The 27,630-nt window shown below is 38.2% G+C and overlaps 3 protein-coding genes across 14 annotated transcripts in view; 1 reads left to right on the forward strand and 2 right to left on the reverse strand.

Moving 5' to 3' along the window:
- prkcbp1l (protein kinase C binding protein 1, like) overlaps positions 1-7,211 on the reverse strand; it is a 36,383-nt gene extending 29,172 nt beyond the window's left edge. For 2 of the 12 annotated variants that reach the window (XM_051662294.1, XM_051662285.1), the window contains exons 1-3: positions 7,088-7,211; positions 2,395-2,465; positions 1,363-1,520 (exon numbers count right to left, since the gene is read on the reverse strand). In XM_051662294.1, coding sequence (XP_051518254.1) covers positions 1,363-1,520; positions 2,395-2,465; positions 7,088-7,101 — 243 coding nt within the window. In that variant the 5' untranslated portion in view covers positions 7,102-7,211. Of the gene's footprint in view, positions 1-1,362; positions 1,524-2,394; positions 2,466-2,870; positions 3,399-3,423; positions 4,145-4,189; positions 4,867-7,087 lie in introns of those variants that run through there. The other 10 variants (XM_051662288.1, XM_051662291.1, XM_051662283.1 and 7 more) reach the window with 10 other exon arrangements.
- Positions 7,212-8,836: 1,625 nt separating this feature from the next.
- Positions 8,837-18,642, forward strand: slc16a7 (solute carrier family 16 member 7). The gene is given in 9 exon segments (XM_051662309.1): positions 8,837-8,935; positions 8,937-9,054; positions 10,243-10,383; positions 13,060-13,299; positions 15,556-15,584; positions 17,387-17,509; positions 17,511-17,543; positions 17,545-17,906; positions 18,056-18,642. Coding segments are annotated over 9 exon segments (1,401 nt in total). The 3' UTR covers positions 18,312-18,642.
- Positions 18,643-18,794: 152 nt separating this feature from the next.
- Positions 18,795-27,111, reverse strand: si:ch211-220i18.4 (SRSF protein kinase 1). Its single transcript, XM_051662314.1, has 12 exons — positions 26,996-27,111; positions 25,624-25,727; positions 24,591-24,699; positions 24,343-24,430; positions 24,132-24,219; positions 22,889-22,995; positions 21,216-21,372; positions 21,018-21,091; positions 20,503-20,610; positions 20,200-20,269; positions 20,022-20,114; positions 18,795-19,858 (listed from the first exon to the last, which is right to left on the reverse strand). The coding sequence occupies exons 1-12, from the start codon at positions 27,031-27,033 to the stop codon at positions 19,674-19,676; spliced, it is 1,221 nt and encodes a 406-aa protein (XP_051518274.1). The 5' UTR covers positions 27,034-27,111; the 3' UTR covers positions 18,795-19,673.
- Positions 27,112-27,630: the final 519 nt, after the last annotated feature.

The raw sequence follows: 27,630 nt of genomic DNA on the forward strand, positions 1-27,630 counted from the left end.
TATTATTGGAATGAAATCCTTAATTACATTCTACAAAGCCATGGATGCCAAATACAGATTACAAGGATCAAGTTCCAGTGGCAAGAGCTTACCGTAATAATATGATTACAGTGACAGTTCTGATTAATATGGATGACAAGTGATAAATGACCGAATAATTGCAGTTCTTCCCAAAAATTTGAGGAAAGAATTGGTAGGAATTTGCATGACATTTCCAGGTTAGGCCAATTAGCAAATCTGCATTTGGCATCCTGCATGAAACATTGTTCATATAGCACTGCAGTTCACCACCACAAAGACTGCACAGCATACAATTAAAATCAGTGCACTTGATTTTTGCTGTGATTAAGTGAACATACAGTGACACAAAATAGTATTCAGACACTTAAGCAACATGAATTTCATTACATTAAATAACAATGCTAGATCTTAAATAAAATAAATAAATAAGTAAATAAAATACATTCATAACTATTTTCAGTTATTTTTAATTGGTCTCAATGTCATTATTAGTGGATATGTGCAATCAGTTCCCCTAATTTTCAAACAGAGTAAACACAGGTGCAGTTTATCACATTAACTATGGACAAGTTCCACTAACTTTTGACAACCAAAAAGTGTTAAAATACTACTGGTGCTTGCGCAATCTTTAAAATAAATGCCACTTGGTTTGATATTTTGCCAGTTGTCTAATGCAATGGCATTCATACATTTTTAAGTGTCCAAATAGTTTTTGGGGCCACTGTAGCTTTTTGTAACTCCCACAAGGGGTCGACTTTGTTCATGCAAATCAGTAAAAGCATTTGGCCCATTTCAGCCTTGTCATTAAAAATTGCACATGGAAAAGACACAAAATCAAAAACACATGTTTCAAGCCACAATCAATCCTGATCATTTTGATTGGTCATTCAAATGCAAGGAAATTTAAAAGAACACAGGAAAAGACAAGTGTTTGACTTACAAACTGAAGGTCTGTTTAAAATTTCTTAAAATTCTACATACACTTTTAATTCACAGTATTCAAACATAATATTTCTGTGCTGTTCATCCAGTCTTAAAATGAGAGATAGGCCGATATTGCTTTTTACTACCAATACCAATTATTTTAACGTTTGATTATACAATAATCATTTCTGCTTTTTGACACAATGATAGCTTTGCGTCTGTAGACCCCATATTAGGCAACCAATAACCTATTAAATATAAGTGTGAACATCAGTAAAAAAATGTAAACCAATTATCAAACCAATTATTTTTATTAACCGATTGGCAGTCAACCCGACTATCGGTCCATCTCTAGATAGAATAGAAGGCTAATCAAATGGACATCAGGGGGAGAGGGATGTCAGCGAGGGAACATACTTGGTCTTTATTGCTGTTGACTAATCCTGGTTTCTTCTTCTTCTTTGTTGGACTGGGTGAAGTGTCTGAGGGAGAATGTCCGTTTGAGGAATGTGAAGGACTGGGTGCTTTCCTCTTCTGTGCAGCCAGCGTCTGCTCCACTGATCCTAGATCAGGGACTGCTGGCGAGAGAACGACAGCCTCTTTATTATGCAAAGCCCACATTAACAATACAGTACATTTTCTGGCAACCTCACCCAGCTGGGCCTGCGATTGTGACCTTTCAAAGCATGAACAAAACAAACCGCTACCAACCTCCACATGCCCAACTACAAAGACATCAAAGGCCACTGCTTGTCTTTTAAGCACATCTTAAAAATCAAAAAAGAAAAGTTTTGTGTCAAAAGTCTAGCGAGTCTATTATCACAAAGCACCAGATAGTAGCATTAAGTTGCCCTGATAAAAGAGGATATTTGGGCACATGCCACTTTTGATGTGGATTTCCATGAAGAATTTCCATGACTTTTCCATGACCTTTCCAGTTGTTTGTGATTACTGAATAAAGAATTTTAAAAAATCATTCAAATTTATATTGATTCATGGCTTATGAATCATTCAAACCGATTTATGAACTGTTCTAATTAACGATTCACTCTAAAATGTAGACTATGGCTTGCAAACACTTTTTCTCTACACAACAACAGTCTACCCAATTAAATATATGAGTGGAGCATAAATAGACAAAATGTCTTCCACTTTCCCAATGGCATTTAAGATCTTAATTTCCATGACTTTTCCAGGCCTGGAACATTAGCACAATTTTTAAATTAAGATATTTTCAGGTTTTCCATGACTGTGGGAACCCTGACTGGCTAGTATCTGTCATTTTAGCTTTCAAGAATTTGTCTTTTATAATCTGACAATTGGAGTCCATTACATAACACTGAAGCAATGAATTATACATCTACAGCAAATGTCCAGGACAAAAGACAGAGATGGTAAAAGACAGCATGAAAAACACAATAGAAAGCAAAATTCAAGGGTAAAAATTACCTTTGGGTGGCATGGACACCTCCATCCCTTCAACAGCATCCGATTCTGTCTTTGTTTCCTCCTCTGCCAAACTAAATGAGGAAGAGAGAGGACGATATGGTTAGGAAAGACAAACGAGCAGAGGAAAAGGATGGAATAAGAAACAAAATTCTCTTGAGGTCTACCCCTGAGATAAAAGACTTGGGTGATGTAATATAATCTCCTGAGTTATTCTGTTGTTGTTCATAGCAATCGTCCTCCATTTCACATTTGAATTACTTGTAGGCAAGGAGACACTTTCATGACTATTGCTTTTTCTGACCTAAGCTATAACCAATTATGGCCATGAAAGGTGAATTTACATGACTATTTTAACCTGTTTAAATCTTTCGAGGTAAGCTTGTTTGATCGTGATGGTGCAAGGCATAAAATCTCTCTGTGTCTGGTAATAGACCAGCATTTCCTTTAACTGAAGCAAACATGTTCATTGGGAATACCGCTGTGAAAGGTCCATTAGCCAGGGATTAAGGTAGCAACGGCTGCTGAGATGAGAGATCGTCTTCGCTTCAGCCTCAGTTGTCTACTTCTTGTCTGAGAGAATTTGGCTGTCATGGACTTGTCCAAGTTCAGACATATTTGGTTCTAAAATGCCATACCTACTAACATGGCTACATCCTAAATGTGGCCTATGGAAGTGGTTAACAAATAATGGGCTACAATTAGCAGGACAGTTAGGCTTCTTAAACCTTCAGTAGCATTTTTTACAGTGACAGTTTCTATGATTTGTTCAGACTTTGTATAACGTGTCAATTGACTGTCAAGCTTATAAGTGCTAAAAAAATATTACATTTTCTTGGTAGTATGTAGCATAAAATTTGGAAAAACGGAAGAACAAGAATATTTAGACCTTAAAACGAAACAATGCATCCCTATGGAATGCTTCACACCAAATGTCAAAATTGCCCAGAGACAAAATTATGTCCCCATGTATATAATGCTGATCTGTTATTTGCATCTAAGGGAGTAAAACTTAAAAAACAGAAATCTTACCTACAGAACTCGGAATCAACAGCATAAATAACCTGCAACCAGTGGTGCCATCATTCAGTGTTATTATTTCACCAAAAATGTCACTTCAGGAACCAAGTGAGTTGACAAAACTTTCAGCTGTACTTAAACATTTTGAACATCCAGAGAATGACATCTGAACATCCATCAATTAACAAAAGTTAATAAAAATAAAGTTGTGGGGAATAGGAGGAAAAAAAACCTTCACTTTAGCATCCAACCACATGTATCTTGGCCACAATGAGGCCTCATTCACCCTCACTGAGTGGAACCTCACTATGGTCAATCAATCAACAAAAACCTTCTCAACCACAAGGGAAAGACGGAAATGACGGTTTCCAAAAAGAACAATGTAAATGACAGGTGAATGAGAGGAGGCAGTCCACGGCCAACGGCACAAACAAAATCCTACAATTATGAGGCCTTGATCCCGTTCCTTGTGCAGAACTGAAGAAAAGTCTAGAAAAGATTAGAAAAAGACATCAATTCTCCATATAATGAGGTCAGGATTAGGATCTGTGCAGAAAACATGATTCTTATTGACTAGACCACCACATGACCTCGAAGGCACCTCGGTAAACAGAGGCCTAAAAGTCCATGTACCCCTGCCATGTTTCACTGTTTAGATAATCCAAGACTTCCTCAACAGACCAACTCGCCTTCCTCAGGAAAATAAATAAGAACATTTGTAATCGTGAATCAAATTCATAATGGCACATCTTCAACCACTGTGACGAGTAAGACTCACCTTTCTTACCAGCAAATAGTCCAGCTCGTTTTGAAAAAGCATAAATAGTTCAAAAAATCTGCAGAGTGAATGGGTTATATAGCCGAAATGAGAATAATGACATTAGCCTTGAGAAAAAATAACGTTTGTTTCACCAAACTTGAATTAGACACGAGCAGTCTAAAGAGGGAAAAGCATGTCTGAGCATGTCGCCAAGGGCCCCAGGGCTCTCCATTTATTACTTTAATGTGAGGTTGATAGGAGCTGCATGGATATCATTTCACATTTGGGCCACACCATATCGAACACTCCCATCCACCAGGCCTCTCTTTTCCAGCTTGCTTCAGAAAGGTCAAATAATGTCAAGTCAATTGCGTGGCTGAAAATCCAGATTGTTGATAAATAATGGCAAAAGATCTCTACATTGAGATCAAAAAACCAGAAAGTCCTGAATACGATCCAATAGAGAAAGAAAACCACCACTCTGCCATCAAACTGGGCTCCAACGATGTTTACAAAACTGGATCTTCTAGAATGATCCGAGCAGACAAAACACTGTAATCATGATCAATAAAACAGACTAAACAATCACAGGTTCTCGTAAGGAGATCAAATAAAGAGAAAGGCAGCTGTGAATTTGGAGATTACTGGTCAGGGAGTGAGACGAGGTCTTTTTTCTCTCTCTTCACAGGAAATGAGAGTGCCTCCCTTCCCCCACCGCTCAGCTCAAACTCCCCTTCCCCCCTCCCTCTAGGCCAGAGACGCGGGCTCTGGCATGTCTATGGCACAGGAGCTTACTGTAAACAGGGAAAAGTAGAGAAAGCCTTCGATATAGGTCAGTCTCAAGAGCCACAGCTCAGAAAAACAAGAGCAGCGGCAATGCACTTGAGTATCAACATGCAAACAAATGTTGTGCCATTCAGGCAAAGCAAACCTTCCTCCCAGACTGCACTCTCTGGCCGTTAAAATAAGGTTTGTGGCTGCTTTGCAAGTCATTTCAAGGGAAGCAATGATCTAAGAAGTCACTTTGAAGGAGAACAGTTGTTTCCTGTCACAGATGTTGATGCTGATATGATATGACTTTTCTACGTTGCCCTTTGCAGATGAAACACAGGCAAAACAACCATGCCAAACCACTGTGGGTCATTTCCTCTGAATGGCGTGAATCCAATCACTACAATCCTTTACGATGCATTTTCCTGGACAAGAATCCTGATCCCAGTGGCATAATCTCCCAGGGAACACACAAAAAAATTTAGCTGTACTGTACCAACACAAACAAAACACGTTTTCCCAATGAGAGAAGCAAGACTAACAATATAAAGAGAACTGGGTAGGAAGAACTGGGGAATTAAATTAATTGTGAATAATTGCGACAAATTCACCTGCGAGTCGCTTGTTGTTTGATAAACAGGTGAAATATGATACATGTTGGATGGGGTTTTTTGAAGCACAGCCATAAATATCACTAGAAAGACCCGTTCCACTGGGAATTCAGGAGGAAGATTTCGGTCTCATGTGAATTGTGCTCCCTTGTTTTGTCTGGTGATCAGGGCTTTGAGAGCAGCTGTGTGTATGTGTGCCGGTGCTATTTTATTATTAACTTCACCTTAAATCTCTTACCTAAAAGAATAATATGTGAATATCATCCAAGCAATCTTTTTAAAAGTGCTGTTATATGGTGTCATAGCCTACTCTTCAAGAAGAATCCGTTTTATGTTTTAGTTTTTACAAATTTTACATTTAAATGTAAAATTTTCCATGGTTCTAAAGCTAAGGCAACAAAATGACAGATCAAATTCAGTGCTTTTACAATTGAGCAGTGCAAAATTGTTGACTCAAAGAAAATGAAAGACAGTATACTACAGTTATACTACAGTATAACTCATATCAACCAGTCTTATGGCTTTTTGCCATTGTGTCTGGATATAATAAGCACAAAAGTGCTAAAGCAGGTTTGTTAAATATTGTCCTATGGAAAATAAAGTTGTTTTGCTCGATTTGCATGCAGTTGATGAAAGCTTTGCCCCTGAATAGCCCATGCTCAGAAAAAACCCCATGGATATTTATGGCAAAACGACAGCTCTTATTTTTGCAATCATACTTGACACAGCAACCCGTCTATGATAGAACTAAATTATAGGTAAAAAGCCTGCAAATTTCTGTATCATCTGTTTCTTTCCTAAGTGTGTGTTCACAGCACAAAAACAAGCAGATTTAGCTTTAATTATTGACTAAATGAAGAATGACACAATAATGTGTCCTTCGCTAATGCAATGCCTACAATGTTCTATTACCTGGAAATATAAAACCAACACAAACACCACTGATGTATGCAATGAATTGGGCTCTCTATTCTTACTAGTAGATCATGTCCTGTCTTGATTTACCCATCCTGCCTCTGTATAAAATGGCCACACCTCGGGCCCTCAACTCTCTAATAGGCCCTAACAGATGCCTCCATTTTCTGTAGCGTGGCTTGTGACACAAACAAACAATGGGACAGGCAATCGGCTTACAAATGTACATAACCCAACTGCCCCTCCCCCCATCCACCCCATGACCCCCCCTCCCTCCTTTCTGCCAACAGAGGGCCCAGCTCTGTAACATACAGAAATGACTGTCTGTCATAGAGTCATAGAGAGTTGTTTGCCTGTTCAGCAATGAGTGATAGCTGACTTAGTTTGCAATGTAACCATGTGACCAAGCAGAGCACAGGCCAAAGCTTAGGAGAGATAGGTAGGCCCCCTCTGCCCCCTCTGCCTCCTCCTTCCTCCTCTGCCCTGTTTTTCTGAGACACAGGCCTGTGCAAGGCCTTTCCATTCACTGGAGAATCAAATCTGCAATTCACAGTGTTAGCAGTGGTTCAAAACAGTAAAATGACAAAAAAGGATACACGTAATAAAACATCAGGCTTACCTCTGTGGATGCATGGCTGAAACAGTGTAATGTCAATACTTATAAAACATGGAGGACAGGCTCAGCCTTTAGACTACAAGGGAGGGTTCTCCCCTCCACACTCACGGCTCAGGCCTGTCTGATCAGAGCAGGGCCGTGACTGGCTGCCCTCCCACTAGCAGGATGTAAGGTCTCGTCTGATTGGCCGAAGCGCTTCCTGAGTAATTATCTTTGTTCAGCACGGGCAGGATCAGCAGTGAGTGTGGGAAAGAACACAGAGGAGAGAGGGAGAGAGAGAACTAGGCCTCACTCCCTCAAAATTCACCCTAAACCTCTCTTGTTTGCCCAGACCAACGGTTAAATGGCAGCTAAGTGTGCGTTTGTTTCGGATCTGTCATGAATCCTGTCATTTCATGGAATGCATTGAAGTTCTTTTGTTTCTCTGGACTGCATGTGGGTCTGTAGGCCTTTGTTTAGTCCCTCCCCCCACCGTAGCCTGTTGAGAAACAGGCGATACTCCTTTAGTGAAAAACAGCACTGAACGAAAATAGTGCAACCACATTAACTTCCTGTGCACATTGCTGCAACCAATTCATGCAAAATATAGAAACATTTAGAATGTTCACGTTATCAGTGATTATGTTGAATGTTAACATATTGTTAACATAAGAAATACAGTATAGGAAATGTGCCAAGCCATTATTATTTCAGGAATCAATGCAAATTCAAAGAAAATAGACCTACACTTTCCTTTCCCTGAACTCTTTCATCTGTTAAGAGTTTGTTAAATGCTGGGTGTTTCTAAAAAAAAAAAAAAAAAAAAAAAATACTGGTATGTGGTCAAACAGTAAAACCTGATTTGACACTATATATATGTATATATGGCTTAGCAAGCACTGATTTCAGAGTTCATATCATGAATAAGTGACCAGGCATAACATAATTGGCCTATGTTTCTTTGGTCTTTCCTGTATTCAAATTTATTCACATTTTAAGATAGCTGCATTAAAATTTAAGCAATTAATTACAAATGTTCTTCTTACTAAATAGGAGCAAAAGCCATGACTAGGTAGGCCGCAAACAGCACTGCCTGCTATTGGAAGTTACACAACACTGACCTCTACTGGAGAGATGCGGAATAACTGTGACAGGACCTGACCTGTGTTGACTGGACAAATTCTGGACACATAATAACATTATTTTCAGTACTTGCTCGCTCTATCTCTCTCTCTCTCTCTCACACACACACACACACACACACACACTCACCCTTTGAAAAAAGCTGAAGGATGACGTGATATGGAGGTGCATAGAAGAAAGACCCCTGATAAGAATAAAATATAGCAGGACACGACGAACATGCAGCTGGCTGGGGGAAGATTTGCCAATTGATGTAGAGAGGGCAGGTGACTTCTGTGTTGTTGTCGTGTTTTCTGTCATTTGCAAAGTTTTTCAGTCATTTTAAACTTACGGCAAATTCCTTTAATAAACAAATTTAGCCATCAATTGATAACTGTTTAATTGAATGTGCAAAATAATTAATTTCTATTGAGAATGTTGACAAATGTCATTTTTTAGATGATTTTAGGAAAGGCTTTACCAAGTTTAAACCATTTTAAAGGAATGGAGTGTAATAAAAAGTTACTGTGGAAACATACACCTGTTTCTGTTCATTTATAGAGGGGTTCTAGTAAAATATTTATTAATTCATAAAGTTTAAAACGGTAGAGTTTAGTATTTCTTTTCGTTAAGAGAGGAACAAATGAAAACATGCCCCCATCTGCTAACACAAACCTGGGCTATACTCCTCTAGATGGAGGCTGGGGTTGGGCTGTGGTGTTTGGGTCTTTCATCTCCATCAGCTTCTCTTACTTACACCTTCCTCAAGTCTCTCACAATCTACTTCAAAGAAATCCAGGAGTCTGTATCTGTGTATCTGTCTGTCTGTCTGTCTATCAAACCTGTCTGTCTGTCATGTCTGTTTGTATGTCTATCATACCTGTCTGTCTGTCTGTCTGTCACACCTGTCTGTCTGTCTATCAATCTATCATACCTGTCAGTCTATCTATCTATCTGTCTGTCTGTATTTCTTTATTATTAATTTATTTCCTTGTTACATCTGTGGATGTAGCAGTTGATGTACATTGATTTTACAGTGTTTGTATATTTTCTGTTGTCTTTCTTGTTTTTCCTTGTGTTCTTTCTCTATCATTTTCCCCAACCAGATTAATTGACATCAGCTGCCAATGATTAAGGTCAAATGCTGAGCTGCTCTGATTGGTGGACAACATGAGAACATGTGGATAAAGCTGAGGTGGAACGGCAGCTAGAGGAGACTCTTTCTTCTTGCCTCAGCATGTGTAGAGCTTGTGTTTAGTTGCTGTTGTTAATAAGAACTTGAAGTTGCATTCAATGGTAAACTGTTACTTTTCTTTAACCCTTGTGGGTATAAAGTCCTTTGTTGGGTGTGTGCTTATTTCCAGCCATTAACATTTATGGAAGCAGTAGAGAGGTGGATGCCATTTTTGTTGTTAACCCTGTTTTCTTCGGTTTATGGCTAGATAGGGAGTGAGACTAGATTTGTTAATTTTCTGTTTCTTTATTTGTAAGGGTAAATAGTTTGTGCTTCCCATCAGCTAGACTCCCTTTTGTTTATTATTTTGGCCTGGTCCCCTCTTGAAGTCTTAATGCTTCATTTTGTTTATAAAAAAATAAACTTGTCACCATTATTGCAGCCTGTTGTGGTTATTGGCTGGGACAGGAGTGAAGAACTCCATATACTTTTTGTATTTTTTTTAATCATTTGTTTGTTTTCTTCCCTCACCCAAATGTAACACTATTATTCCAGTTTGTCTGTCTGTCATACCTGTCAATCTGTCTATCTATGATTATTTGAATAAATAATTGATTCTTGGAAAGCCAAGCCATTGCTTGGCATTAAAGGTACTCCCACAAACAGGCAGAGCGATTCAGCATGTACTAGAAGTAACCAAATAAGAGGCACCCAAATCAAAGATCACTTTGTCCTTGTGATTGCAAAATAAACCAGAGCTTTTTAATTTTCTTTGCTGTAGTCACATACAAACAAAGCTTATATTCCCTGATTTAGTTTTCATCGTTTAGGTTTCAAACCTGTTCATTAGATCTAATATGTGCATCCCACTATTTTACTCCAGTTCCTCTCATATTTCCCACTTGCAGCATTCTAGTGAACCGCTATGGTTGCCGCCCAGTTGTGAAGGCTGGTGGACTAATGGTGGGGGCTTCTTTTGGCACTACCATTTTGCATTTCTATATATGCGTGGGAGTCATTGGAGGTACATATTTTAAAGGGGACCTATTATGCAAAATTCACTTTTACATGGTGTTTGAACAAATGCGAGTCGGCAGTGTGTGTACACAACCACCCTACAATGTTAAAAGTCCACCCACTCCTCTTTCTTATATTTCTATTAATCAAAAACAGTGTCTCAAAATGACTGGTTTTGGTATCCACTCTAAAGTGACGTCACTTTAGAGCAGGCCTTGCCCACGACTGGTGACGGACTCCACCCTATTATCATAGATCCTCCCCTGAGTGATGGACACACAGCCTGCCATTTTTTTCCACGCTGGAGCAGCTACATTGAGAAGAATAATGTCTCAGCTTTGTAATCATCATAAGTGTTCTGTTGTTGGCTGTAAAAGTGAACATTAGAGTCTTCATGTATTCCCGGCATCAGAGCCACTGAAGACGCAGTGGACAAGTTTTGTTTTTGAAGAAATTGTGCCCCAAAACATACCAAAATTTGTGTATGTTTGTGCAAATCATTTTACACCGGACTGCTTTGTGAATGAGGGTCAATATAAAGCAGGTTTTTCTAAATATTTGATTCTCAAGCAAGGATCAGTACCAACTGTTCGTGTTCCAGCTTTATATCCTGAAGATGTAAGTATCGCACTTTATATTTTGTGAATGTTTGCAAATCGCATGATGCAAGACAACCCCCTAAAATGTCATGTCTCATTATAGCGCATAGCTAACGTCATTACAGTATATTTTTGTGTTGCACATCCATCGTTGCTAAATGGCTGAAAAACACTCCGGTATTTACAGTGTCAGTCATATTGGTTCTGATTTGTTGTTGCTATAGTATCCAAAGCACCAGCTGTAAAGGCACAACCCTGTTCCAGAAAGGGGGTGGGGAGCAGCAACTCATTTGCATTTAAAGAGTCACACACGAAAACAGCGTGTTTTTGATTCCACCCAAAAAGAGACATTTACAACATGGTATAATAAATGATCCGTGGGGTATTTTGAGCTGAAACTTCACAGACACATTCTCAGGGGACACCTGAGACTTATACTACATCTTGTAAAAAGGGGCATAATAGGTCTCCTTTAAAGTTTAATCTGCAAAAGCCAAATCCTTTAAGATTAGGAGAGGTCCGCAACGTTTGTTAGACAAATTGGGGACTAATATTAGTCCAATTAGTTAGGTGATTTATGTAGCATATTGCAATTAATTTAGCCTTTTTGAGCTACTGGTCTTCTGCCAGCAAGAAACGTGATAAGCTGATTGGTCAGTGTCAGTTCCTCCCCTGCATGTGCATGTTTATGTTCAAAGAGTAGTAGAATCCCAAGGTCAGTGGTTCCAGTTGGGTCTTCCTTGTTTAAAGGTATATTCTGTGTTAAAGGAATAGTTCACCAAAAAATGAAATTTCTGTCATCATTAAACTGTCAATTGTTTGTTCAAAACGTAACATTTTTCCTTCCATAGACCAGGAAAGCAGGCATTTTTAAGACTGTACTGGTTGCTCTTTTCTATGCAATTACAACAAATGGATACTGGAGCTTTCAAGCTTAAAAAAGAGATGCAAAAGCACTATAAAAGTATCATAAAAGTGGTCCATATGACTTATGCGCTATATTCCAAGTCTTCTGAACCCATACAATAGCTTTGTGGTAGGAATAGATTAAAATTTAAGTCGTTATTCAAGAATAATATTCCCGGGGGCCTGGGTAGCTCAGTGGTAAAGACGCTGGCTATCACCCCTGGAGTGAAATAGTGTGTTATTCTTGTGAATCCCAGGGTGTGCTGAGTGACTCCAGCCAGGTCTTCTAAGCAACCAAATTGGCCCGGTTGCTAGGGAGGGTAGAGTCACATGGGGTAACCTCCTCGTGATCGCTATAATGTGGTTCGTTCTCGGGGCACGTGGCAACTCAGATGCAACTGTGATTCGTCCTCCGCCACCCAGACTGAGGCGAATCACTACACGACCACGAGGACTTAAAAGCACATTGGGAATTGGGCATTCCAAATTGGGAGAAAAAGGGAAAAAAAAAAAAAAATAATAATAATAATATTCCCCTACAGAGAGCTGTTCAATGCTGTGAATGATTATTGAGTCAGTGAGCTGAACTCGAGAACTGGATCAATCTGATTCGTGAACCAGATCAAAGGATTCGTTGAAACGATCCAACTCATGAATGATTAGTTCAAGAAGCAGGCATCGCTACTTCTCTAATGAATGCGCCAAGGAGACCTAGGGCAGATGTCAAGAAGATTTTCAGAGAAAAACAGCTTAAATTTCAGTCTGTTCCTCACACAAAGCTATCGAGTGTTTTCAGAAGACTTGGAATTTCATGCTTGAGTCATATTAACCACTTTTATAATATTTTAATTGTGCTTTTGTGCCCTTTTTGAAGGTTTAAAGCTCCAGTCCCCATTCACTGTAATTGAATCGAAAAGAGCGACCAGCAGATTATTCAAAATTTCCACAGAAGGAAGAAAGTCATATGGATTCAACAAGTTTTCTCACTACTACTGCACACCGAATCAATCTGAGCTGATTACATTACAAATATACAGGATAAATAATGTAAAATATGCTATTATAAACTTGCTTAGCTTTAGCTTTTTCTTATTTTTGTTTATAGATTTTAGAAAAATATATTTATTGGAAATATTCATTTAGTGACAATGAACATCAAAATTGTCTTTGTTTTACAGGTTTTGGCTTAGTTTTTAACCTACAACCAGCTCTTAAAATAATTGGTAAATACTTCCTTGTGAAACGGCCAGTAGCTAATGGTCTGGCTATGGCAGGAAGCCCGGTATTTCTGTCCACCCTGGCTCCTCTTAACCAGTTTCTATTTGACAAGTTCAGATGGAGAGGGAGCTTCCTCATCCTTGGAAGTTTGTTGCTCAGCTGCTGTATGGCTGGATCCCTTATGAGACCCATCAACAGAGGTGGGTATTAATGCGCAACATTTACTCCGTTACATTTACTTGAGTAACTGTTTGAGAAAAAATTACTTTTAGAGTAGGTTTAAAAGTGGGTACTTTTTACTCTCACTCAAGTAAATTTCAAATTAAATTTTTTTTCTTTACAATGGGCGGCGTTCCTGTTGCCTACAGAAATGAAGAGATTAAAGATTTCTGAGTTCTCCGCCAGCAGTTCTCGGCCAGCCGACAGAGCGAGGAAACGGCCTCCCGTCATCACCCGAGCCTCAAGGAAACGGAGTTAAAGGACGGAGGAAAACACATTCTACCTGTGTCCTCATGCGATTCAAGTAAGAGGTTTACGTCTGGGCAGAGATAGAATATTATAGTGTGTTATTCTTGTGTTTCAAGGTTTTTGCTTGTACAGTTTACGGACCGCCATGTCCGCTCATTATTAATACTCAGGGTATTAATTATCACGAATTTATTTTGCTGTATTGTGGTCCAACCAAATTGGACTATTGTGCAATTTCGCCATCGCGGGTGAGACAGGTAAACTGAGTTCATCCGTTAAAGAGTCAAAGTACGCGGGACTGTTTACGAGCCTTCCACTGCGTCTCTGAGCGATGAACTAACAGCTGCTTTCTCTCCCACGATCACGAAATCGGCTTTAGGGCCGTCAATTCTCTCTCTCTCGTACTAACCACACACACACACACACACACACACATACACGCACGCGACCCCTCACAAACATTCTGGCACGCATTTTTGGCTCCTAGATAGCTTAATGCTAAAACCCAGCTTTGTCCCTAAGCTATCGTACAAGTGGATACACGTGGTAACTGGTAGACACCATTGACTGGTTTCTCACCGCCCCCGTTCGCGGTCATATTCCCTGGCTAGAAGTCTCGTGTGACATACTCTCCACGAGAGTCACGTCCGCCATTTTGTGCGCGTCCCTCCTTACACACACACACTGTCACACACACACCTTATATGTTATAGGATTATTTTTATTTCCATATCTAATCATATCACTGTTTAGTTTGTAGTTGTAATTCGGAAGTTTATTGACTGCATTGTATTAATTATTAATTGATATTACTGCATAAATAAACTTTGTTTATATTACAAAGAGAAGTGTTTTGGTTTGTTTTGCATACACCTGTATCATGCGGACGGGATGTCAGTGCTCGGATTCAAACCTTCATTCATTGTTTTTTTTCCTGAAAATCGATATTCTTCGGATGTCGATTTTCCTAAGAGAACAATCTAATATTGAGACTGTTTTACTATCTGGTTATTAGTCCCTGATTCCAGGGTAGTGCCCCGTCAATGTTAATCCTTATTAATATTCTATTGATTTTTGATAATTGATAATTATCTTTGATGATTGTTGAATTTGAATGATCAATAAGCTAGTGTTAATTTTAATTAATGTTTCATCGATGTTAACAATTAACGATTATCTTTGATAATTGTTGATTTAAAGGATTAAAAAAGCTAACATTGATTCTCATCAATGTTCTACTGATTTTAATAATTAATAATTACCTTTGATAATTATTAATTATTGCTAATAACCAAACTCGCTCCTAAACGTAGCACACTACATTTACTGGAGCCCCATATGAGGTTTTAATGAGTTAGATTCAATTAATTAATTTAAATATTAATTAATAACTAAAGAAATAATTATTAATTATTTCTGATAGTAACACTACAATGTAAACATCCAAGTTAAGTGTAAATAAACGCCTTTTGCTCTGCCATTCACGTGATTGACAGCTGGAGCACGAACAGACAGCATTTCTGCGCGTGCACAGAGAGGGGCGCGCGCGTGAGAGATGTGCGGACGCGAGGCGATTGTATGGTGAAGAGAGACTGGCTATATCAGAAATCATTCACTTGTTCACTATTTCCTATATAGTGAATGGCAGTTAGTGCACTATATCTCAGCAGTGAGTGAACGAAATGAGTGAGTGAATTCGGTCGCATATACACTTTGTATATTTGTGTGGGAGCTCTGGGTCTGTCGCAGAAACAACGTCACAAATGCACTTTTAAAATACTTGGTCCTTACTTGTTATTCTTATTAAATAATATATTAATACAATAAAACTTCATTTTGTTTGTCATTTTTAATATATACTGTGTGTTAATATAAAGAGTAAACACATTTGATCAAATAAAGAGTACATTTTAAAATGTATCTGTATGTTTTGTTATGATTTGTCAAAAAGTAATTTACTATATTCAGCATGAAATAAAACATTGCAGGAGTGAAGGAAGCAGTAAAATCCCAGCTCGTACGTCTTCCCCGTGGTGGACTGTGGGCAATTATCCATCGTCAAGTGTACATCAAATGTACTATCGAAATTAGAGTGCATTGTGGGTAAGAATGAGTGAACAAAAGTAGGGAATGAGTGGCTCACTCAGAATTCAGACACTCCTACAAAATGGCAGACACCCAAAACTGTGCACTATATAGTGGATAGGGGGCAGTTTCAGACACGGTGAGTGTTCTGCGACCAGGGTTGGTGCCCTACGCACTAGGCTGCGTACTCTGCATTTAGAGAGCGGCAGTACTACTATACAGAACTAATAATCTAAATTCTTTCGACACTGAAAACTGTAACTACACTGAATTAAGAATCCACACAGGACTTTAAAAGCTATGAAATAGCAAAAGTAGGCATTAATCTTGCTTTGGTTTATATTTCAGCATTTTATATAATGTCCTTGTGGGACATTTTCAAATTTTCACCATAATAATTACTAGAAATGTTTCCAAACCTCTCTTCTTATTGACAAATTCATCCAGATCTGACAAGAGCCCTTAAAGGGATAGTTCACCAAAAATGAAAATTCTCATTATTTACTCACCCTCATGCCACCCCAGATGTGTATGACTTTCTTTCATCTGCTGAACTCAAATGAAGATTTTTAGAAGAATTTCTCAGCTCTTTTGGTCCATACAATGCAAGTGAATGGGTGGCAACATTTTAAAGCTAAACAAAATCACATAAGTCAGCATAAAAGTAATCCATCAGACTTCATTGGTTAAATCAGTATCTTCAGAAGTGATGTGATAGGTGTGGATGAGAAACAGATCACTTTCACATTCTTCTTCTTGTGTTTTTGGTGATTCACATTCTTCTCTGCATATCGCCCCCTGCTGTCTAGTAAAAAATGACAAATATTGATCTGTTTCTCACCCACACCTATCATATCACTTCTGAAGATATGGATTTAACCACTGGAGTCTTATGGATTACTTTTATGCTGCCTTTATTTGCTTTTTGGAGCATCAAAAGTTTGGCCTACAGAGCTAAAATATTCTTCTAAAAATCTTAATTTGTGTTCTGCAGAAGAAAGGAAGTTATACATATCTGGGATGGCATGAGGGTGAGTAAATTATGAGAGAATTTTTATGTTTGGGTAAACTATCTCTTTAAAGTAATAGCTCAGTCGTAATTTAATATTTAATATTCATTTCCCTACCCTCATGTTGTTCCAAACCAGTGTGATGCTTTGTATTATGTGGAACACAAAAGATGTTAGACAGAATGTTAGAGACTGACAGTCTCACTCACCATTCACTTTCAAAATATGGAGAAAAAAAACATTCACTGGAAGTAAATAGTGACTCAGGAAACATTCTGTCTAAAATCTCTTTATTGTGTTGCATGGATGAAAGAAAGTAATACGGGTTTGGAACAATATGATGGTGAATGATGACAGAATTTCCATTAATAATAATAATAATTCTGTAATACATGTTAATTGTGTATTATATAATGGAATATAGGGGAGTAAATGTCCATTTTGTCATTTGTGAAAGAAACGAGTTACTCACTACTTGATTACTCTTTTAATTGGATACTTTCTTACTCAAGTAATTATGTTAGTACTTTTATTTCTACTTGAGTAAAAAAAAATTTTTTTTTAAAGTAATTGACTTTTACTTGAGTACAGTTTTTGGCTACTCTACCCACCTCTGCCCATCAAGATACAAACAAAACAGCCAGTGAGCCAAACCACCAATCAGAACCATACAGGGGAGGCGGACATTGCCCCACAAGAAGCTGGACTGGTCAGTTGACAAGAGACGTCCAAGCAGTCAGGCTGTGCTGCGAAGGTCAACCAATTCAATGACATTTCCCTTTTTAAACACAGAGGTTTCCTTATCTACCTAGTGGGGAATGTGGTCATGTTTTTTGGATTTTTCTCCCCCGGTGGTCTTCCTGGCACCTTATGCCAAGCATCAGGGGGATAGATGAGCACTCTGCAGTATTCCTGCTCTCCATATTTGCTCTGGTGGACATGTTTTCCTATCCAGGAACGGGTCTGATAGCCAACACAAGGTGGATCAGGTACAAGATCCAGTATTTCTTCAGCTTTGCCGTGGCATATAATGGCATTTTACACCTCATGTGTCCACTCTTACCAGGTTATATAAGGCTGGTAATGTATGCTGTGTTTTTTGGAATGGCTTTTGGAATGGTGTGTGCTTTTCTGTTTGAGGTCCTAATGGATTTGGTTGGCACCCAGCAGTTATCCAGTGCTGTTGGGCTTGTCACTATTATTGAATGTGGACCTGTCCTACTGAGGTCACCGATCTCTGTTAAGTCTACAAATAACCTTGTTGAAAAGACTGGCTTAGACCACAATGGGTTAGTTTGCCCTAAAATAAAAAAATATATTTTCATTTACTTACTGTTTTCTCACTTTGTTATAATGTAAAGGAAGTTTATTGACACATTTCTTCCTCAGTTTTACTGGTGGACATCTTCAATGACCACACATACATGTATTTTGCTTGTGGTGTGATGATGCTGGTAGCAGGAGTTTTCCTCTTCATCATGAACTATTACAACTGCAGATGGCTTGAACAGGAAGATAAACATAGAAAGGTGGAGGAGCTACAGATCGGAGCTGCCAAAGACCTGGCTGCTATGGAGGTGGCCAAAGACAAAAGAGTAGAGCTAAAACTCAATTTGGAGGACAAGGCAACACACTCAACCTATAAATAGCTCTGACTCAATATTCCTGTTCATATGTTTTTCTTATGTTAGAAACTCTTTTTAAATATATACAGGATTAGCAATAAAGTGTTTATATTACACCACCAATCCAATCCAATGCATGTCCTGTAACCCCCAATACAACATAACGTGGCAACTATGTTTTTATAAACCAACATTTATTAGTATTTTTTTTCTTCTTAATTTTATTATATGATCTATTGCTTTATTGGTTGTCTTTGTACATTACTTTGTACATTATTATAATATTATATTATAAATCCAGCATGTAGGCCTATGGTGGCTAACATTTTGTACTGATCCATCACAGCCCAACAACAAGACCTGCTGTTCTGTCCTAGCTGAATAAATTGGAATCTAAAACTTATATTCATATGGACAAACAGATGGTAACTGTACAAGCTATTATGGGAGAGATTAAGGTTTCTTTGATGTAAAGATATATTGTGAAATATGGTGTCACAAACAGGCTGTTTCTCAAAAGTATACTCACTGAGCACTTTATTAGGAACAATATAATACTGGGTAGGGCTTCCCTTTGCTCTCAAAACAGCCTCAATTTTTCATGGCATGGATTCTACAAGATGTTGGAAACATTCCTTTTTGAGATTGCATCATGCAGTTTCTTCAGATTTATTGCTGCACATTCATGCTGATTGTGGCTTCAGATCCAGTGACTGGGAAGGCCACTGAAGAACAGTGAACTCATTATCATGTTCATGAAACCAGTTTGAGATGACTTTTGCTTTGTGACATGGTGCATCATTATGCTGGAATTAGCCATTAGAAGATGGGTAATTTGTGGCCATGAAGGGATGCACATGGTCAGCAACAATAATCAAATAAGCTGTGATTATTTGAGTTTAGCTTGAACAGTCACACAGAATTACACTACAAGCCTTATTTAAAAGAGGAATGTAGCTTATATGCCAGTAAATCAAACACATTCAAAACTTTAAATCATTTTCATGCCCTCAAAGCGTTGTTTTACAAAATGAGCGAATCTCACAAGCCCTGTCAAGAAAATGTCCTGGTCATATTTAACCCAAAATCAATACCAAAACAAAATAATAATAATAAAAATAATAAAATTACATGATATTACTTTATGCTTAAAGAAATTAAATCTACATTTAGGACCATTAAGATACTACATTTACTATTTCCATTATTTTCAAAGATGATTCTCATTACCGTAACAGTCATTCTTATACTGTATTACAGTAAAACATATGATGTTGTACAATGATTTTTAAAATTAAAATCAGCAGAAATGGAACACAGTAGCAGAGGATTACTACTTTGAAGTTCTAACAAGAGTACAAAAAGTCAGGAAGGGGAATGTTTGGGTCACAGTTTTAGCCAGGGATGTTTGAGACACTGAGTTGCTGTGGCTCTCCGTTGTGGCAGAAAGTCCAACATTTGTAACAGGAAATCAGAGAAGAGGGATGCTTCCCTGAGAAGAAAGTGATATTTCTCCACAAGTACTTCATAAAGCCCCCATTCACGGAGGACAGCGATCCGCCGCAAGTCACCTGTGTAACAATGAAAACGTAGGTGAAGAAATAATGAACCCAATTTTAGAGAATAACCAATTCACTGACTTCAGTAATAAAATTCCAACCACTCCTACATTATAAGGGATGAAAATGATTCAAGTCACCACATCATGATAAATGAGGAAAAATTTTTGCTCACCTTTGCCGTTGAAATACTTAGAGGAATATCTACCCGACAGAGCCACTGACACTGGAATTTTACCCAGGAGCTCAATAATATGAGCGAGGTGGTCTACAAATTACAGAAACTGTCAGCATCATAAATCCTAACTGTTTTGTTAATAAAAAAAATTGATGGTGACTTATAAATAACTTACCTTCCTCTAAGGAGAAATTTGGCCCTGCTTTGGGTTCAAATAAGGAATCACCAGTAACAAGCTCAAATGCCTGTTGCAGAATAATAATATATATAAATACAACATGGTGTCCTAAACCATTATTATGTATCTATTTGAAACTCATTATCAAATTTTCTTGTAAAAAAAAAAAAATTATATATATATATATATATATATATATATATATATATATATATATATATATATATATATATATATATATATATATATATATATTTTTATTTATTTATTTTTTTATTTTTCAAAAGGCTGTTAACTCACTAGGCAGGCCACACTCCAGATGTCAGCTGGTGGTCCATATTCAGATCCCAGCAGAACTTCCAATGAGCGATATTGTCTGGTCTGGATCTCTTGACAAAAGTGTTTGTACTAGAACAACACAAAATAGTTTAATATGTGCTTCATGCACTGCTTGTAGTCTATCAATGTGTAAGATACTTAATCTAATAACATTTCCAAAATGGTTTCAGTGCATCAAAAATGTCTTTGGATAAGACTGTGTCCCAAAATTTAAGCCATTTTTCGGTGAAAATCTTGACGATAATTGCACGTTGATGAGTGCAAGTTGCATTGACTGCTTTTATGATACTTTTGGGCCTAAAGTGATGCAATATCCACTGACTTTTAAGTAATTAGAAAGAAAGTAATCTGGGTTTGGAACAACATGAGGGTTAGTAGATTAAATTACATTATTTAAATTTTTTGCCGAACTATTCCTTTATGACAAATTTGACCCCAGTTCTATGAATGGATTATATGAACATAGAGAATCTCACCACCCAACATGAGCTGCCAAGGTCTGCAATCTTCACCATGATGTTATCCAAGTTTCCAGATTGTCCATCTTTTCCTATTAAGTATTCATGAAGACAACAGCTTTCTCACCTAATACAGCCGCAAAACTTTTGTGGTATATGATATACATTACAGTGAGTGATGCAATTCACTTCATCCACATTAAATGACTTTCTTACCAGTGTGCTGGAGAATTGTGGCTTTGATGGCTGAAGAGGAAGTCTGCAGAGCGCCCCCTGGAGACTGTGGTGTGAGACACAGCAGTATGTTCTCAGGCTTTATATCTGTGTGAATGATCTTACAGTGGGTGTGAAGATACACCAGTCCTTCAAGCACCTGAGAGAGACACAGTTTTTCAGGTTACATAACTCGTGTTGACCTTGGCCCATATGTGGTCTTTATGTTTTAGGCCAGTGTTTCCCAGTCTTGGTCCTGGAGTACCCCCAACATTAAACATTTTGGGTGTCTCTTTAATCTAATACACCTGATTCAACTCATCAGCTCACTAGTAGAGACTCCATTACCTCAACTGGGTGTTTCAAATCAGGGAGACTTCCAAAATGTGCAGTGTTGGGGGTACACCAGGACTGGGAAACACTAAATGCTTCCAAAAACACGTACTGTTGGAGTAGGTACATGCAGACCTAATAGTATGTTCTTTAGGTTTGCATGCGAGTAGTATGAATATATTTATAACATACTTCATCCAGGGACGTGGGTTCTGTCCCAAGACCCAGAAATATGACTGTAACATGGTTAAGGATGGGCAAGGAGGAGGCAGGAACCAGCTGAACAGTCAAAGTGATATTTAATGAAACAAAAAGGCACAAAACACAAACACACACACGACAGCTGCGTGTGGCTCTCTCTCTCCCAAACTGCCACATCCGGCTCAGCCTTATCCCTCTCCTCGGCTAATTAGCCCAATTGGGGGCCGGCTGTGTGGACTCATGGCCCAGCCCCGCCCTCCTCCTAGTCACAATGACGTAATTACAACAACCATGAAAATAATCTACTCTGGTTTTATTAAACAAGCACAATTTAGGGGGGCCTGGGTAGCTCAGCGAGTATTGACGCTGACTACCACCTGTGGAGTCGTGAGTTTTAATCCAAGGTGTGCTGAGTGACTCCAGCCAGGTCTCCTAAGCAACCAATTGGCCCGGTTGCTAGGGAGGGTAGAGTCACATGGGGTAACCTCCTCGTGGTCGCAATTAAGTGGTTCTTGCTCTGAATGGGGTGCGTGGTAAGTTGTGCATTGATCGTGGAGAGTAGCATGAGCCTCCACATGCTGTGAGTCTCCGTGGTGTCATGTAAAGTGAGCCACGTGATAAGATGCGTGGATTGACTGTCTCAGAAGCGGAGGCAACTGAGACTTGTCCTCCATCACCCGGATTGAGGTGAATAACCGTGCCACCACAAGGACCTACTAAGTAGTGGGATTTGGGCATTCCAATTGGGGAGAAAAGGGGAGAAAAAAACAAAACAAGCACCATTCAAGCACAAGGAACAACTTTCTTAGTATAAATAGCACTTACAGTTGAAAAGGGCCGTCCGACTCAAAGTTCATCACCATTATTTTAAATAACATGACATCTCCTCAGCTCCCGAGAGATTATGGGATAGTAAAGTATCCAGTCAATCCGTACTTCAGAATCTCACCAGAAAGAGTAGGTCTTCCAGGGTATTTCTTGCTTATTGTTTTATAAATACTGAGGATTCGGACATACTACACCATTGGCTGTTTTCGGCATACTATACACTGTAGTAGGAAAAGATGGCTATTCGGACGCAGTGACTGTTTTAGGCAGGTATGAATTATAACATTGGGACTTACTGACAGTGCATGTCTCACCTGTGTGATGACTCGTTTGACACAGATCAGAGATAGACCTGGATTACCGAAACACACCTGCCAGCAGCGCAAGTCTGGCCCCAGCAACTCCAGTACCAAACAAATATCTGCATAGTGGTCAAGACTCAACTATTCAAAACATTTGTAGGACACAAGACAAACTGATCCAAGTGTAAAAAATATACAGTGCGGTCCAAATTTCTGAGACCACACTGAAAAATTTAAAACTTTTCAAAACTTGTTGACATGATTTTAACATAGAAATCTAAGGTGAAGAAGAAAAATGTTGGATTCTGAATTGTCTCTGCACTTAATTCACTATCAAATAAGCAAATTTTTTCCAAAAGATTTCCTTGCTTCCCTTAAAGCACACAAGATGCTATTTGGAACATTCTCAAACCATGCTGGGATGAGAGGATCTTCAGGTTTTGAAGATTGAAGATTTAGGTGAGAACAGACATAAATGTAGCTAATTTTTCATTGTACATATTGACATCAGCTGTCTCTAGGCATGATCATGATTTTAAGCTCGATGAAACTTCCTAGTGCTTGATGCATGTGCAGGTGCTAGATGGTGCTAGGAAGTATAATCGAGCTTGAAATCATGATCACCAAGGAGACCGCTGATGTCAAGATTTATAGTGAAAAACGAGTTATATTTTGGTCTGTTCTCACCCAAAACTGATTGGATTGCTTCAGAAGACATAGATTTAACCACTGGAGTCTTATGGATAACTTTTATACTGACTTTATGTGCTTTTTGGAGCTTCTGTGTTTTGGTCACCATTCACTTGCATTGTATGGACCAACAGAGCTGAAATATTCTTCAAAAAATCTTTGTGTTCTGCAGAAGAAAGAAAGTCATACACATCTGGTATGGCTTGAGGGTGAGTAAATGATGAGAGAATTTTCATTTTTGGCTGAACTTTTCATTTAAAGCAAAAAGAGGACATACCAAGTAATAAGACATTCTGATATTCATGTCAATTTTTCAGTTCAAATTCCCATTCAAATTGTAATGCTTATTAAATAATATATATATATATATATATATATATATATATATATATATATATATATATATATATATATATATATAAAAAAACAAAAACAGAAAAACAGAAGCATTTAGACTAGTGGTCTCAGACCCCACTGTATATTGAATAATTTGAGAGATTTTAAATCAAATAAATGAATCTGCTTTGCATTTATTATATTATATTATATTATCATGAAAGGATACGGATCCCGTTCACACCAGCTATCTTAAACTCATCCAGTAACTGCACTATACGTCCTCGAAGAGGGTTACGAGCTGTGAGACCACTGGCCTGGAGAAAGGGAAGATAATTTTGAGATATATGCACACACAGAATTGAAAGAAGAAGATATCTGGAGAAAGAAAGAAAGAGAGAGAGAGAGAGAGAGAGAGAGAGAGAGAGAGAGAAACTCACACAGCGCAGTAATGTCAGTTCATCTTGGCCAGCCTGAGTGAATCCAGCACCACTCTTCAACACCTTCACTGCCACATGCCTATGTGACCTGCAAAACCACAAACACAAACTCTTAAGAGGTTTTAAAAACACACATACAAACTCATACTTTATCCGCAACAAACACAGATACACAGGGAAACAGATACAATGGCGCAAACATAAAGGTAACATTCACACAATCACAAAGAACTCTGAAGTTTCAACACCTGAGGTCAATGCAGAGCCATACAGTTGAGAAATATCCCCAGCCCAGCTTTGACAGAACCTTGTATCTCCTATTAAAGACATTCCCCAGCTGAACTGGGTGATATCCACCTAGAGAGAGAGAGAAGGCAATATATCAATCAAATATTATCATTAGTGGTGCTTGGTCTAATCATAAAATTTGAAATTCAGTTCATAACTCTTATATACTACACACATAAATGATACCTCAAATTATCAAAAATGATTCTCACCTGGTGAGCAATAATATGTGTGAAAAAATCCAATAGATTTACATTAAGGGACTTTAGACAGACCTGACTTATATCTAAGAAATAGAATATTATAGAAACTTTGTGGTGTGCTCTTTTGACTTTAGGCACCACTCACATTAGAAAATATAAGAATGTACATAGTTGTCTACACAATTCTAACGACACCTCTTTAAGTGTTTATGACTGAAGTTCAGTCATGAAACTCAACTTCTGGGTTCTTTGGACCAATTGCTAGCCAATCGTCTTGCTCACATTTGGTGTGTTAAGCCAATCTGCTCACATGGTGTAAACTGATAGGTCCTTTGACTTGTAATCTGTTAGCCAATCAACTTGCGAAACTGAGCAATTTAAATGTAAGACAAAGATAGATTATTTTCTCTGAAACCCTCCTGCTACATGGGGATTATATGTATGTCTAATTGTGCAACAGCAGCAGCATCAGCAGCATGTCTTTCATGCTCAATGCAGCATGTCTTGTGTTTGTCTACTTGTGCAGCAACAGGATGTTCACATTCTACCACAGTATGTATGTGTATGTTCTAGCTGTAGCAAGTCTTCATACTTGCTCTGGAGCAGCAGCAGCATAGCAGATCTAGTCTGCCAAGACCAAATCCTATCAATATGTCATAGCAACATTAACACGTTAAATCATTATGAGAATTTTCATTACTGAAATTAAATGATTAATTACATGCTGTGTTCATTTGCAAGACTTGTCTCAGTAATAATTTAATCTTTTCACAGAATTAAAAAGGCTTACCATAGCAGTACTCTCTTGGATCTTCATGTTCCTCTGTATTATCAGGTTCAAAATGCTCGTAATTCCTTAGTGCTTTCAGTTTAGAGTCCATAACCACATGAGACCTGCATTAGAAACCAACACACACTTCCATAACCATCTTAAAGTGATCTTACATATCTGAATGTTCACAAATGCATACTCAAATATACTGTATCTGTGGACAGAAAAAGATTAACAGTCATTAACAGAGCCATAAATCTTACAAATGCACTTAAAAACATATTGAGTTTCAAGTAAACATAAATAATTTCAGCAGCGGTATGCTGATGTAATAGAACACATACAGAAGACTAAATCTATGCTGTGTATTCTTAGACGACCATAAAAGTCCAGCAGAGATGGACACAGTCGGTTATCCTGTCACACTGCGCTCACTAAGGGTCAGATAAGTCGGCACCACATTTAGATCTCAACACCCGCTGCTGTGAGAGTTTACACCATGGCACTTCAGCAGGGTCTATGAACCTGCACCTTGACCTGATGCATATACTGTATATCATGCTTCTCTCTATTTATCACCCATATCACACATGCCTGAAAGTTTGGGAGGGGAATATGAGGATGTACATTAGTAGTTTTCTGGATCTTTGTACTGTTACATTTTAGCTTGACTCCCAGTTAAGTCTATATGCCATTGTCCAACAAATGTCCAATGCCATTGTATTTATTGAAGTACCGTGCTATTACCATCTGATATCATTACTGTACCATGGTACCACCACATTAGGCCTACTTTATTATAAGAAGAATATCCATTAAGAAATAACTGTTTTAACTTAAAACACTGGACAAGCCGGCTCATCATACATCATGACTGTGGTAAAACCAAATGTAACCAAATGGGATTTGAACCATCATGTAAAACTCTCAACGTATCTTCAGTATCCTAAATATAAAGCAGGAATTCTCATTTAGGATGGTTTCATCTCTGCCAACACCAAGTGGTCTGCAAAATATTCCTGTCATGGAGACCAGGGTTCCCAAATATACTGACAACTGACCACAGTCATGCAAATTTAGATCTCAGTCATGTACGATTTTAGAGGATTCGAAGGAGATCTAGTTTATGGCTACTGTAAAGTTTCTGACCCGGAAACAATCATCACACAGGATGTTATAAAATGTCAGCAAAATTGCATTTTTGAAAGCTTTACACACACACACACACACACACACACACACACACACACACACACACTCCAGTGGCAGAAGCCCAACGAGTAGATTATCAGTAATTCATGTATTAGCTGCAGAATGGACAATATTCTTGGCCTTTACATTGAAATACCCATAAGCATGCATGCTAAGTAACAAGGTAAGATTTACTTACAGTCTGGAGGTGAGCTGATCCCCTGTGTTTATTTGCATGATTTCATCAGAGGTCTGAATCAGCTTATAGATGCCTGACTCCTCAGACTGGCTTTATGCTGATGGGGGATTTTCCTGTATACCACCCTCCACAACCTACTCACTTTTTGCCCTCTCTCTCTCTCCACCACTCCTCCACCCTTTACACACACAGATTTGAGAGATATTCTGAGGAGGAGACAGGTGGCTTGGGTAGAGCTTACTTTAGCTGAAGTAAAAGCAAACTAAACGTTTTGACAATTCATAAAAAAAAAAAAAAAGTCAAATTGAATGGCATTCTCAAGAAAATGGTGCCTTAATCTCTAACTAAAATATCTGAATATCTAACTGAAAGCTGAATGAAGCCACAATAAATCAGAATTTGAAAGAAAATCATTACTCAGTAGCATAAATTAAAAATGAAAATATTGGAGACGAGGGTGAAGGCTTGTTTGTAACGGTATTTAGGACAGTAATTATTATGCTGTATTTGGGATGGAATGTAAAACAGGTTATACTGAAACATGATATCATCATTATCTATAAAAAGACACAACTGAAATCATGTGCTGTGCAGTTTAGGGTGTGTGTTGCTATGGTTTCTGTGCATTGTCTCAT

The sequence above is a fragment of the Myxocyprinus asiaticus genome, chromosome 29, assembly GCF_019703515.2.
Source record: "Myxocyprinus asiaticus isolate MX2 ecotype Aquarium Trade chromosome 29, UBuf_Myxa_2, whole genome shotgun sequence".
In the NCBI taxonomy this organism is placed as follows: Eukaryota; Metazoa; Chordata; class Actinopteri; order Cypriniformes; family Catostomidae; genus Myxocyprinus; species Myxocyprinus asiaticus.

Excerpts from the sequence above, each read along its gene's own strand:
- si:ch211-220i18.4 (XM_051662314.1), bottom strand. The coding sequence starts at position 27,033 with ATGCAAATAAACACAGGGGATCAGCTCACCTCCAGACT. Across the intron at positions 21,373-22,888 it reads TCAAACGAGTCATCACACAG|GTGCTTGAAGGACTGGTGTA; the intron begins GTGAGACATGCA and ends TGTCTCTCTCAG. Across the intron at positions 19,859-20,021 it reads TAAGTATTTCAACGGCAAAG|GTGACTTGCGGCGGATCGCT; the intron begins GTGAGCAAAAAT and ends ATTGTTACACAG.